Below are 15217 nucleotides of genomic sequence, written 5' to 3'. Positions count from 1 at the left end.
TTTTTTGCACGGCTAGCTTGGATCCCAATAATTGTGGATCGCTCGTTATCATAGCATTTCTTATATAAGTTTTCCATCTTATATCACGTATTCTTCTCCGTCTTCTTCCCGGCGGGTCCCGGTCCAATATTCTTTCCGTTTCCGGCCACATGTGCTCTGACAGTCTTTGTACATGCTCGTACCACTGCATAGCTCTGTTTTTGAACTTTTATGTACCTAAATGAGTACTATACTTCCATTCTCTTCCATATTTCCTCTGTTCTTATTCTATCCTTTTATTCTGTATTCAATCTTATTCTGTATACATCTTCTCATAAAATCCAATTGAATTGCTCGTTTTTTATTTCGTATTGCTGTTGTCATTGTCCATCCTTCCGGTTAATAATATGGTCATATCCAGCATTATGCTCTGAAAGATCCTTCTTTTGATTTCTTTAGTTAGAATGTTGTTCCATATCACTCCATTGAGTGCTTTCATGGCTTGTTTTCCCCGTGCTAATTTTAATTTTATATCTTTCATACAAGTACCCTCTCGCCTTAATATTGACCATAAATACTTTAAAGTCTTACAACTCTCAATAGTCTCTCAAATCTGCAAAATCATATCCAATACATAAGTATAAAGTCATAAACATATTTATATTGAGTCCGCAAAGCTCATACTCTTCCTTCAATTTTCTTATCAAATGTTTCATGTCCTCCCTGTCTTGTTCAAAAACGACTTGGTCATTGGCAAAAAGTAGTGAATGTAATATATTCTCTTGTACCTATTGGTATACCCAGTCTTCCACATTTTCTATACCATCTTTTCAAAGCCTGATCGATGTATATGTTAAAAAGTGTACGTGATAGGCAACATCATTGTTTGAGACCTTTTGTTGCGATGATTGTTTTTGTTTTTTTATTGCCTAACTTTATTTGAACCTGTGTTTCTTTATACAGTCTTTGTGTTATATATTATTTGATATTTTATTCGACCCTTACATTTTTCAAAGTTCTAATGTATTTTTTTCATTTTATCCAAAAAATAGGAGCGCAAATTGTTATTAACAAATTAAAATATAAGTCGAAGACGCCTTACACTTACTGTATAGAAGAAACATACCAATCAATATTTTACAAACCATCGAAAACATATACAAAGATAAATAGAAAACCAACACAGTTTATACCAATTCAAAACGGAGTCAGACAAGGTGACTCGTTAAGCGCACTGATTTTTAATATAATAATGAACGAAATAATAGGAGAAGTACGTAAAGGTCATGGTTACAGAATGGGGAACAAAGAAATCTAAATATTATGTTATGCAGACGACGACGCATTAATCGCCGAGACAGAAGGCGATCTCCATAAATTAAGACACATCTTCAATACAGCAGCCAAGAAATACAATATGATAATATCAGCAAAAAAAAAACAAATGTATGACTGCTACAAAAAGACTAAGTTTTCACTCTAATGGCATATAAAAAAGCATAATGCTATTCTACATCCCACCAGAATGAAAACAATGGGAACCTTCTCTGGATAAATGGAAAACTAACGCAGTTTATACCAGTACAGAGCGGAGTCAGACAAGGTGACTCATTAGGCCCACTGGCTCTTTAATATAATAATGGACGAAATAATAGAAGCAATACCTACGTAAAGGTCATGGTTATAGAATGGGATTTGGAAAGAAATCCGATTTCCAAATTGGAAAATTTGGAAAGAAATCCAAATATTATGTTATGCAGACGACACCGCATTAATCGCCGAGACAGAAGACGATCTCCAAAGATTAACACACATCTTCAATGCAACAGCCAAGAAATACAATATGACAATATCAGCAGAAAAAACCAAATGTATGACAATATCTAAATACCCACTACGATGTAAAATCGAAATTGATGGGAAAATAATAAAGCAGAAAGCAAGGTTTAGATATCCGGGAAAGGATATAAGCAGTTACTGAGATGTTGAAGACGAAGTACGATAACAAAGCTTAAAAGCAAGTAAAACGGCGGGATATTTTAATGAAACAATCTGGAAGAACAAACACCTAAGACAAGACGCAAAAGCAGCAATTAGACCTATATTGTCATACACGGCGGAGACAAGACCTGACACATCTAAAACGAGAAGACTACTAGAAACAACAGATATGAAAATACTTCGACGAATATCAGGGAAAAGTCTGTTGGATAGGGCGAGAAGTGAAAACTAAAGAATATCATGCAATGGAGAAGACATAAACGAATGGGTGACAAAACGGAAACAGGAGTGGAACGAACATATTAGTAGAATGGCAGAGGACAGTATAGTACGAATAGCACGATATAAGTCACCAAAGGGACGAAGAAGTATTGGCAGACCAAGAAAAAGATGGTGCGATAATTTAAACAATTTAAACAATTTAGGAGGCTAATATTAAAGAAGAAACAGGCTTTACAGCCTACATACACAAAGGAAAAAGGAGAAGAAGAAGAAGAAGAAGAAGAAGAAGAAGAAGAAGAAGAAGAAGAAGAAGAAGAAGAAGAAGAAGAAGAAGAAGAAGAAGAAGAAGAAGAAGAAGAAGAAGAAGAAGCTTCGAATAAAATCAGTAGTTACCAGATACGAAGTTTCGCGCATTACAATGCAACATATCTTTGATCATTTTATAAAGGCATTAACTTACACTTGACGTTAGAACATGTCCTCGAAGAAGAACTAATCATCGGGACCACCGTTATTGCCTTTAGTATTAAGAAATTGGAATTTAAATTCTATAGAGGTCCCAAATTCTTCAACATGTCAGAAACGTAAATATTAGTAAACGGACAAGTCCAATGTTTTAGGTGAATGAGATTTAGCAAGATATATGAGAATTTAACATTCTCCGTGTACTATTATTATCTAGAGCAGAAACTCCAATCATTTTCTTCATTAATTATTTTAAATTTTCAACACTACAAAATGTAATCATATACGGTTCTAGCAGTTCTAATTCCAGCTATCTTAAATTAGAATCGCATGCATACTTAAGTTATAGAGCCGTAATTTGTTAACAATAGAGACCTCAGGTAATACCATTTGATACTGTAAACTGTCTCTTGAGATTCGATGCTAAGGATATTATCACAATTTAGTAATTTAGTATGCATACGTAATTAAATTTCAAATGTTACCGATTATCTGTTAATAGTACAGTTAATAGAAGCACATATTATTATTTATATAATACCGATTTGTTTAGTATATTATATGTTACGGTAAAAGTAGATAATATGGTAATTGTACACAATTACCGGTAATTGTTTACAATTACCAGAGTTGGCGGTACATGTAGGAAATATTCTTTAAAAGCCTTTTATTTCTTACTTTTAACGGTAATTGTATATATTTCCCAGAGGAACCTTCGGAAAAGTAAAAATTCAAATTTTAACAATCAACTCGCAAGCAGAATGCCACAATGCATAACTATAGAAATCATAACGATCTATTGGGATCTGTATGACAATTTTCTGAAAAAATCTAAAGTTCCCAAAAAAGGTTTAGTAGTGAAACCCATGCTGTCAAAAAGGTATAAATAGTAGACGTCAAATAGATTTGAAAGGTATGCAAGCCCAAGCAGATAATTCATGTAAGTTCATTTTTGTCTACAAATATCACTTAACAAAATTTTTACAATTAGGGTCGTTGAAAACTAAACGTGCAGAAGAAGTTGCATTCGTTGTTCTTGGCATATTTTGTGCCTTTGGAGCTCCTAGGATTCTTTAAAGCGACAAGTACACGAATTCTGCACCATAATTATAGGAGAACTGTCCTCCATGTAGAAAGATTTGAAGATAGTGCACGCTAAGCCAAGACATAGTCGGCAACAAGGATACTTAGTTGCTATTTGGAAAACAATCAAACAAACAAGTTGTCAGAGGGTTTTCGATCTGTACAATTTGCTAAGAACGGAGCTTACCCTTCTGACATCAAGTGCAATCCGTATGAAACAATGTTTGGGGTTCCTGCCCAAATTGGTTTCAAAACTTCATCACTGCCAGAAGATGCTTTGGAAAATATTTCAACTGAAGAAGATACGGAAGTAGAAAAACAAGTAGAAGAAGCACAGTCAGGTACTGATTCTGAAGAACGTGAAGAAGCAGAAGTGCATGAACCAAATGAGCTTCTAATAGAACAAGAACCAGAAAAACCTGAGCAACCATCACAATCTAATGTGATTCTAGAAGAACTATTTTATAATAAAATTTCAGAGAAGCTAAATTTTGTTTCAATTAAACGGACACGTGCAAAGGAAAGTCTTGAAAAGCAAGCGAAGGAAATGCTTAAAACATCAAAAACGTTTGGCTGTTTTTATGAGTGTTTAAAATACATATACGAATTGGATACTAAAGAAGGGCGACTCCCACAAGTCCCACAGTTGTATAGCAAAAATCAATTTACCATCTTCAAAAAATCGTTCATTTCTTTAGACATAGTTCCAAAACTAAACATTTCATTGCGCTAGTATGTTAGAAAAACGTGTTTGTTTGGTAAACATGGATCTCAACGATGTGCTTGCAAAAGTAAATTTAATATAGATACGTGTAAATTTAAAAAAAATGGAAAATTGTGTAATTCCATGTTTCATTAGAGTTTGCTATGTCACAACAAATAAGTAGTAAGTAAGTAAAGTACTAGTATTAATTCAGGCAAAAAACTCAATTCAGTTTAAACAAAATGTCTCTTGTTTTTAATTCAGTTTAAAAAATTCACAATTTTTAAACAGGTGTTAGAATTTATTGTTTTTATTTCATCATTTTACTTACTTTTACCGCTGGTCCTTGGTAATCCTATACAATTACCGGTAAAAAATAGATAATTAAAAATAATTTCCTACATTTACCATATTCTTCTTCTTCATGTACCATGTCCTTTCAGAACGTTGGTTACCATCATAGCTATCTTAATTTTATTCACTGCCACCCTAAGTAGCATGCTTTTATCAACACAATGCCAATCTCTTAAGTTCTTCAACCATGAGGTTCTTCTTCGTCCTGGACTGCGTTTGCCTGTTATTTTTCCTGCAAAATATTTTGCAGCAATCTCTATTTATTGGGACCTTTCATTACATGTCCAAAATACTCCAGCTTTCTCTGCTTGATGCTTTTTATAATCTCAGTAGTCTTGCTGAGCCGTTCTAGTATTGTGGAGTTTCGAATCTTCTCCACCTAAGAAAGTTTTAAAATTCTCCACATTTCGAAAGCCTCAAGGCGATTTAGATCGATTTTATTCACAGTCCAGGACTCGACACCATAAAGTAGGGCCGAGAACACGTAGCAGCGAAGTAGGCGGATCCTCAATGCCAATTTTAGGTCTCTGTTACATAACACCAAGCTCATTTTTCTCTACCAAGATCACTTAACAAAATTTATACAATTACGGCCGTTGAAAACTAAACGTGCAGAAGAAGTTGCATTCGTTGTTCTACTTACTGGGACATACTTCTAAAAACGGCTCTGGGCTGCTCTATCCTGGATCTAATTTCGACGTGCCTTTCTGTGTTACAATTTAATTTCTGTACAAGGTAGACGATTTTATTAACCTGCTCAAGTTTGGTATTATTTACATATTATATAGACGGCTTTATATTCTTTTGTTTACTTATTACGAGTATTTTGGTTTTCCGTATGTTCTGAACCAGACCTGCCTCCCTACAACTCTCAACGACACTATCAAGTAGTGTTTGCAGATCTTCTTGACTAGAAGCTAGGAGTATTGTATCGTCAGCATATCGCAAATTATTGATGATGTCACCATTCACAATTATTCCTTCTGGTAATTGTATACAATTACCGTCGCCTCTGATAATTTTACGCAATTACCGATAATTATACAGAATTGCCAGTAATTATCTTCTTACCGTAACATAATATATACTTAATATTTCGACTTAACATATATACAGGACACCATGTATATACAATTAGGTTAATGCGTATACTACTGAATAGAGAATTAAATAAAAATTCAAGCGAGCTAGCACACGACCCCCATTCTCATTTAAAAAATCATTAAATAAGTCATCACGTCCAGATGGATGACGTCACTAGTATGATATATTATGTCAAAAAATCATAATTTAAAAATAAAAATCGACCTGTCTCCGGATTTTATCCATTACTTGGATTTATTATTAATAATGTTACTCTAACAAATTTTTTAAATATTTGAAAAGTTTTTACCCATTTATTTTGTGGGTTAGCATATTATTAACCTGAATCAACACTAATGATAATCTACACTCACCGGCACAAAATTCCGCCACTAAAAATTTTTGATTAAGTTTGACAATTTATAACTTTATTATTTTGTACTCCGATTTTCAAGATTCTTGCATCAGTTTGTAGGTACAGTGGAACTTCGATAAGTCGGATTAACCGGGACCGAAGCCGATCCGGGTTATCGAAAATCCGGGTTAGAAGGAGAATATGGTAAAAATTAATAAACCACACTACACTACTGTACACTAAATTATGTACAGTTGTATACAGTATTGTTTATTTCTTGGTAAAAAACTCAGTCAAAGTGAAAAAATGTTTGTTTTGTCTGATGAAAATTGGTCCGGGTTAGCCGGACTTCCGGATTATCGGAAGCCGACTAATCGAGGTTCCACTGTACATGTATTGCTATCGTTTGTTATTATTCCGGTAATAAGAAAACTTTGCTTTCATGACATTATACGGGCGTGAATGAAAGCGTTGTATTTTCTCCTAGATTTAAAAATTTCGGTGGAAAAATTGAAGAGCTGATTTTGTTTCATAGTCCTGTCATATTATCTCGGAGGCATCACTAAAATTTTGTTGTTTGAATTATCCCAATATCTCTTTAATTGTAAGAGTTGTACAATTTGTTATAAATAAAAACACTGATAAATAGAGGTTGGATTAATAAGATTAGAATGGCCCGCATGCATCCCAGACCTCAATGCTATTGAGCATTTATGGAATTAATTAAAAATAGCTATTTGCCGTCATCCTAGGCCTCCAGAAAATTTGATACAGTTATTATGGCTTTGGTAGAGGAATATATATAAATAGTTATCCTTGCTTCCCCAAGCAAGGATAACACATCTTTATTTGATGCCCAACAGATTGCGAGCAGTCGTTGGTGCTCGAGGTGGACATAACCGCTGTTGAATTGTTTTGGTTTGCTGTTAATTTTGTTTTATGTTGTTAATTTTAGTGCGTTTGGTATTTTTAATTAAATAAAGCAGTGTTTTATTTAGAACTTTTACAAGAAAAGAGATATCCGGATAATTCAAAAAACAAAATCTTAGGGATACCACCAAGATAATACGAAAGCAGAATGAAACAAAATCAGTCCTCCAATTTTTCCACAGATCTTTTTAAAGTAGGGAAAAAATACATCGCTTCCATTCACCCCCGTATAATGCCATCTAAGCAAAAAATTTTTGTTACCAGAATAGTAACAAACGACACCAATACAAGTACCTACAAACTGATGTAATAATCTTGAAAATCGGAGTATATAAAGTTATAAAGGATCAATCCATGCCAAGTGGTCCAATATAAATTAAGTTGGTTGCTTGACTATTTTTAATATTTTTTATTTTTGTACCTTTTAAACTTCAGTCTATAGAGACTACAGAATTCCATTTATTTTATTTTTAAAAAATTTAGTTTGCCGATGACGGCCATTTGTGTTAAAGCGTATCGGTCATTTTCACGGAAAACATGGCTTCTCTCTTTAGCCAATATTTTCACTGAGGTTTGTCCTAGAACAATAAATCGAAAACAAAACTTTTTAGAAAAGTGTGCTCTAAAAAACTGTCAATAGCATTATTTAATTTTAAACTAACCTTAAGGCCTTAAATGAACCTCAAAATTTGAAAAGGCAAACTGATAACATTCCATTTTCAGCATTTTTTTAACGGTATAAGGCAAGCCGATAATGGTTTGTAATTTTTTCTGCAAAAGACATACGTACATACTTTAAATAAAAAAAGTTTGAGCTTTGAGACTTGAGTAAATTTTTTCAAAAAACATCTCAAAAATATAGTTTTTTGAAAAACCTCAAAGTTTGACTCCTTATATCTCTGATGGGCACGGATGAAAAAATTTGAAATTTGGCTGAATGTTAGCCCCTAGCAAGTGGAATATGTAATGTGTAAAAATTTGGAGTTGCAGACTTTTCTCATATAGGAGTTACAGGCCTGAAAAAAATGGTCAAAAATCAAAATGGTCAAAATTTGAGCGTTTGCAGACAGGGCAATTAAAATTCAAATAAACTTTCTAATGAAATAAAAATTAATCTATTTTCACCAGATTTCACAATGAATACAAATTTATACAGAATGGGCCAAAGAAATGAGTTCAGCTTGATATTTGGCAGTTATTAGATTTTAAGAGAATGCCGAAACAGGTCGATTTTTATTTGTAAATTTTTTATATATACTTCATACGTCTCCATGACGTGTCATCGTCAATGACGTCATCCCTCTGGGCGTGATGATATAATCGATGATTTTTTTAATGGGAATAGGGGTCGTATGTTATCTCATTTGAAAGAGTGTTCAATTCTCTGTTCAGTAGTATAAACAATAATATAATTATTTATACAGGGTGGCCAAAATATAATTTTTGAATTAAATTAATTGACACAAAAAGAAGAATGTATGTAATTTATTTAACTCAAAATATATTTTATTACTGTCATAAAATAGAAAAAAAAATTATTATTTGGCAAATAAACATTGCTTTTCGCTTAAAATGACGTCACGTAGAATGAAATGTATCCCAAAAAGTTGCAATATAATAAAAATAAAAATGGACCTATGTATTTCGGCATTTCCTTAAGATCCAATAGGTAACTATTGCCAAATATTGAGGTGGATTCTTTTCTTTGACCCACCCGGTATAAATTTGTATTCATTGTGAAATCTGGTGAAAATACAATAATTTTTATTTTATTAGACAGTTTATTTGAATTTTAATTACCCTGCCCGCAAACGCTCAAATTTTGACCATTTTGATTTTTGACCATTTTTTCATGCCTGTTACTCCTATATGACGTAACTCTGCAACTTCAAATTTAAACTTCTTATTTTCCTTGCTAGGGGCTAACATTCAGCCAAATTTCAAATTTTTTCATCCGTGCCCATCGGGGATATAAGGGGTCAAACTTTGAGATTTTTCAAAAAATTTCATTTTTGAGTTTTTTTTTTTGAAAAAATTTACTCAAGTCTGAAAGCTCAAACTTTTTTATTTAAAGTATGTACGTATGTCTTTTCCAGAAAAAAATTACAAACCATTATCGGCTTGTCTTATACTATTAAAAAAATGCCGAAAATGGAATTTTATCAGTTTATCTTTTCTAACTTTGAGGTTCATTTAAGGCCTTACGGGTAGTTTAACATTAAATAATGTTAAAAACAATTTTTTTAGAGCATACTTTTCTAAAAAAGTTTGGTTTTTGATTTATTGTTCTAGGACAAACCTCAGTAAAAATATTGGCTAAAGAGCGAAGCCATGCTTTCCGTGAAAATGATCGACACGCTTTAAGAAAAATGGCCGTCATCGGCAAACTAAATTTTTTAAAAATAAAATTAATGCAATTTTGTACTCTCTATAGACTGAAGTTTAAAAGGTAGAAAAATAAAATATATTGAAAATAGTCAAGCAACCACCTTTGGACCACTTGGCTTGGATTGACCCTAAATTGTCAAATTTAATCAAAAATTTTGAGTGGCGGAATTTTGTGCCGGTGAGTGTATATAGGTAGATCGAAAACGTTATGTGACTTAGATGTAGCTTTTTGATGGTTTTTTAATAAACATACGTTTTATAAAGGATTTTTCAGTATTTTTTTTGTGATTAGTGGTATAGCCAGCTACAGGAAAATTTTTCCTTTTGGATTTTATTAAAGAAACGGTTCGGTTGATGAGACGTATGCTCTTTTTCAGGTTTACCTGATGGAATGACAATCGATACCGAAGACAACCTTTACATCGCTTTGTTTGGAGGAGGTTCAGTAATTAAAGTTAACCCTGCAACTGGAAAACTACTGAAGGTAAATCCAAAAAGTTTATAACACATCTGTTTATTATTTTTGTTTTGCTTAGGTACTAGTACACTTTATAAGACCAAAAATAATCATTTTATTCAAGAATTTTTTTTACAGAACCTTTATTAAAAATTAACATAAAACTTTTTACATATTAATATCTAACTCTTAGAGAGTACAAAAAATATATCTATTTTCAGTTATGCACGTACACTAATATTGTAGAGGGCACAAACGTCAAGGCCTCGAAAAATGATGGCGGACAGTTAATCTCAGGATTGGGATATCTGAAATAAAAAAATTGTATTGTATTTGAAAAAGGAAGGTTTCCTACGTAATAATTTACCACAATTTGACCAAAAAATAAAAAATAAATATTTTTTAACCATAAAAAACTAAAGAAAAACGGGCGATTTTTTCACAAAAATTTTTTAAAGTTCCATAAAATATTTGTTTTGCAGAATTTTTCACTAACCATGGTAAATTGTCACGTTAGAAATCTTCCTTTTTCAAATGCCGTACGATTTTTTATTTCAGAGATCCCAATCCTGAAATTAACTGTCCGCCATCGGAACTACTTTTTTTCGATGCCTCGACTTTGGCACCCTCTACAATATTAGTGTACGTGCATAAATGAAAAAAGATATATATTTTGTATTCTCTAAGAGTTAGATATTAACATGTAAAAAGTTTTATGTTCATTTTTAATACAGGTTCTGAGAAAACAAATCTTGAAAAAATGCTTATTTTTGGCCTTCTAAAGTGTACTAGTACCTGAATAGGACGCTTGGTGACCCAGCTTGATGACGGACTTAATTCGTTGCGAGTAAATCAAATGGTCCTATATTTGAGCCTAACACCAGTCAGATGAATTTTCAAACTTATTTAATAGAATCAGTCAATGCCAAACACAAAAGATTAAAAGCCGTATAGAAATAGCAAGGGCACAATTTGCCAAAATGGAACATCTATTATGTAGTAGAACTCCAATAATGGATCTAAGTATAAGGTGGTTTCGCTGCAACGTTTTTACAACTTTGCTCTACGGATCTGAGGCCTGGACATTGAAGTAATTAGGATATTAAGAAATTGGAAGATTTTGAGTGTTGATGTTATCAAAGAATATCATGGCTAGACAAAATTAGCAATATTGAATCATTGAAGAGGGACGCAATGATACAGCCAATTAAGAGGCGGTCAGCTTGAATATTTTGATCATATAGTAAGAGTTTCTAGTTATAGTCTGCTGCGTTTGATTATAGAAGGCAAAATAAAAGATAAAAGGGAGGTAGTAAGAAGAAGAACCTTCTGATTACGAAATCTAATTAAATGGTTTAATCTTAGATCTAACCAACTAATTAGAGCTGATGTAATTTAAATAAGAATGGCCATATTAATATCCAAATTTCGCTAGAAGAAGAAGAAGAAGAAGAAGAAGAAGAAGAATAAGAAGAAGAAGAAGAAGAAGAAGAAGAAGAAGAAGAAGAAGATATTCCTGGTATAGAAATAAAGAGTCTAAAATCCAGAAACCCAAGGCCGCTAACTTTCAAGTCCGTAATATCAGAAGATTTTGAGACAAATAAATGGTGGAAAATAGATCGAAATGAAGCAAAGAAACACGTTTTTGTGTAGAACTACATTCTTGATTTACAGATTTTATTTAACTTTCAAGACATCTCAATGCCCTCTCCAGCCATATTCTAGGACTATGGTGTAGTCCAGCATATCCGATAAATTGGATATGTAGTCTTACCATCCTGTAATCAATATATTTTAATTTTTAAATAATGAAACGGTTGCAAGTGTGAGTCCATAATCAGAACAAAAAACATCAATGGCCGCTAGATTCAAATTTTAACAAAGTGTGTTCGTAAAAATCAATGCTTGTTTGTAATGTCCATCGTATTAAATACTTTAATTATCTTACTTTGTTAACATTTCAAATAGTATTCAAAGGGAATAAAACACCAATAAACTGCATTATTGGATTTAAAGACAAAAACAGCGGTAACATAGAACAGAAGTACCTAAAGCGATCAACTAGTACATTTTATGGTATCATTCAGCCACATAATAGATTGATACAATTTTTCAACTTAAAACACACACACACACACACACACACACACACACACACACACACACACACACACACACACACACACACACACACACACACACACACACACACACACACACACACACACACACACACACACACACACACACACACACACACACACACACACACACACACACACACACACACACACACACACACACACACACACACACACACACACACACACACACACACACACACACACACACACACACACACACACACACACACACACACACACACACACACACACACACACACACACACACACACACACACACACACACACACACACACACACACACACACACACACACACACACACACACACACACACACACACACACACACACACACACACACACACACACACACACACACACACACACACACACACACACACACACACACACACACACACACACACACACACACACACACACACACACACACACACACACACACACACACACACACACACACACACACACACACACACACACACACACACACACACACACACACACACACACACACACACACACACACACACACACACACACACACACACACACACACACACACACACACACACACACACACACACACACACACACACACACACACACACACACACACACACACACACACACACACACACACACACACACACACACACACACACACACACACACACACACACACACACACACACACACACACACACACACACACACACACACACACACACACACACACACACACACACACACACACACACACACACACACACACACACACACACACACACACACACACACACACACACACACACACACACACACACACACACACACACACACACACACACACACACACACACACACACACACACACACACACACACACACACACACACACACACACACACACACACACACACACACACACACACACACACACACACACACACACACACACACACACACACACACACACACACACACACACACACACACACACACACACACACACACACACACACACACACACACACACACACACACACACACACACACACACACACACACACACACACACACACACACACACACACACACACACACACACACACACACACACACACACACACACACACACACACACACACACACACACACACACACACACACACACACACACACACACACACACACACACACACACACACACACACACACACACACACACACACACACACACACACACACACACACACACACACACACACACACACACACACACACACACACACACACACACACACACACACACACACACACACACACACACACACACACACACACACACACACACACACACACACACACACACACACACACACACACACACACACACACACACACACACACACACACACACACACACACACACACACACACACACACACACACACACACACACACACACACACACACACACACACACACACACACACACACACACACACACACACACACACACACACACACACACACACACACACACACACACACACACACACACACACACACACACACACACACACACACACACACACACACACACACACACACACACACACACACACACACACACACACACACACACACACACACACACACACACACACACACACACACACACACACACACACACACACACACACACACACACACACACACACACACACACACACACACACACACACACACACACACACACACACACACACACACACACACACACACACACACACACACACACACACACACACACACACACACACACACACACACACACACACACACACACACACACACACACACACACACACACACACACACACACACACACACACACACACACACACACACACACACACACACACACACACACACACACACACACACACACACACACACACACACACACACACACACACACACACACACACACACACACACACACACACACACACACACACACACACACACACACACACACACACACACACACACACACACACACACACACACACACACACACACACACACACACACACACACACACACACACACACACACACACACACACACACACACACACACACACACACACACACACACACACACACACACACACACACACACACACACACACACACACACACACACACACACACACACACACACACACACACACACACACACACACACACACACACACACACACACACACACACACACACACACACACTAATAAAAGTCCCAACCTAACATCTGAGTGAACATTGTCCTGTCGTGAGGAGATGATCACTTTGAATGCATTAAGGGATGAAATAGGTTTAGAAGTTTCAAAATTTAAAATTTTTGGAACTAGCATGAATCGATAGTATTACTATTCAAGAATGTGTTCTGAAAATTTCAAAGTAAAATTCGAAGTTCTTCCCAAGTTATGAGAATTATGCGGAGCGCGGTCGCGTACAGCGCAATCTATGAGATTTTTTTCAAAGGCGTTTATTTCGAAACGACTTTTTTTCGGCTTGCGTGACGTCTAGCTCAAAAAATAATGAACCAATTTTAAAAACCTAAAGTGATTATTGTTGGTTATTAAATTTTCTTCGATATGAACCTCCAATCGGAATAAAAAATGGGTTTAAGTGCATTTTTAAGGACAAAAAAACGGTAAAAATTGATGTTTTTTTTTTCAAACTTGCGTAATTTTTCGAATTTTTAATTTTTTTAGCCGATTTGAGGTTCATATCAAAGAGAAACTTGTAATAAACGTAAAAATTTTTGGATTTTTAATTTTAGGCGGAAATTACAACCTCTACATGTCACGCAAGCGACATGTTCGTGCGGCGCACGTCCACGGGTTGTGGCCTACAACTGCTCTATTTTTAAATATAATAACTCAAAAAAATTTGGACATATACTTTAGAATATGTATAAAACGATCCCAAAGTTGCAAAAAATGAAAATTTTATTTCGA

General features: G+C 35.3%; 1 protein-coding gene across 1 annotated transcript in view; it reads left to right on the top strand.

The window, feature by feature from the left end:
* The window catches only part of LOC114331750 (regucalcin), a 166958-nt gene that overhangs the window by 90523 nt on the left and 61218 nt on the right, over nt 1-15217 (top strand). The window contains exon 5 of the mRNA XM_028281384.2: nt 9941-10047. Within this exon, the coding sequence (XP_028137185.2) occupies nt 9941-10047 (107 nt within the window). The remainder of the gene's footprint in view (nt 1-9940; nt 10048-15217) is intronic.

Source organism: Diabrotica virgifera, chromosome 4 (genome assembly GCF_917563875.1).
Source record: "Diabrotica virgifera virgifera chromosome 4, PGI_DIABVI_V3a".
In the NCBI taxonomy this organism is placed as follows: Eukaryota; Metazoa; Arthropoda; class Insecta; order Coleoptera; family Chrysomelidae; genus Diabrotica; species Diabrotica virgifera.
Note: the sequence above shows the minus strand (reverse complement) of the source record. Positions and strands in the feature narration are given on the sequence as shown.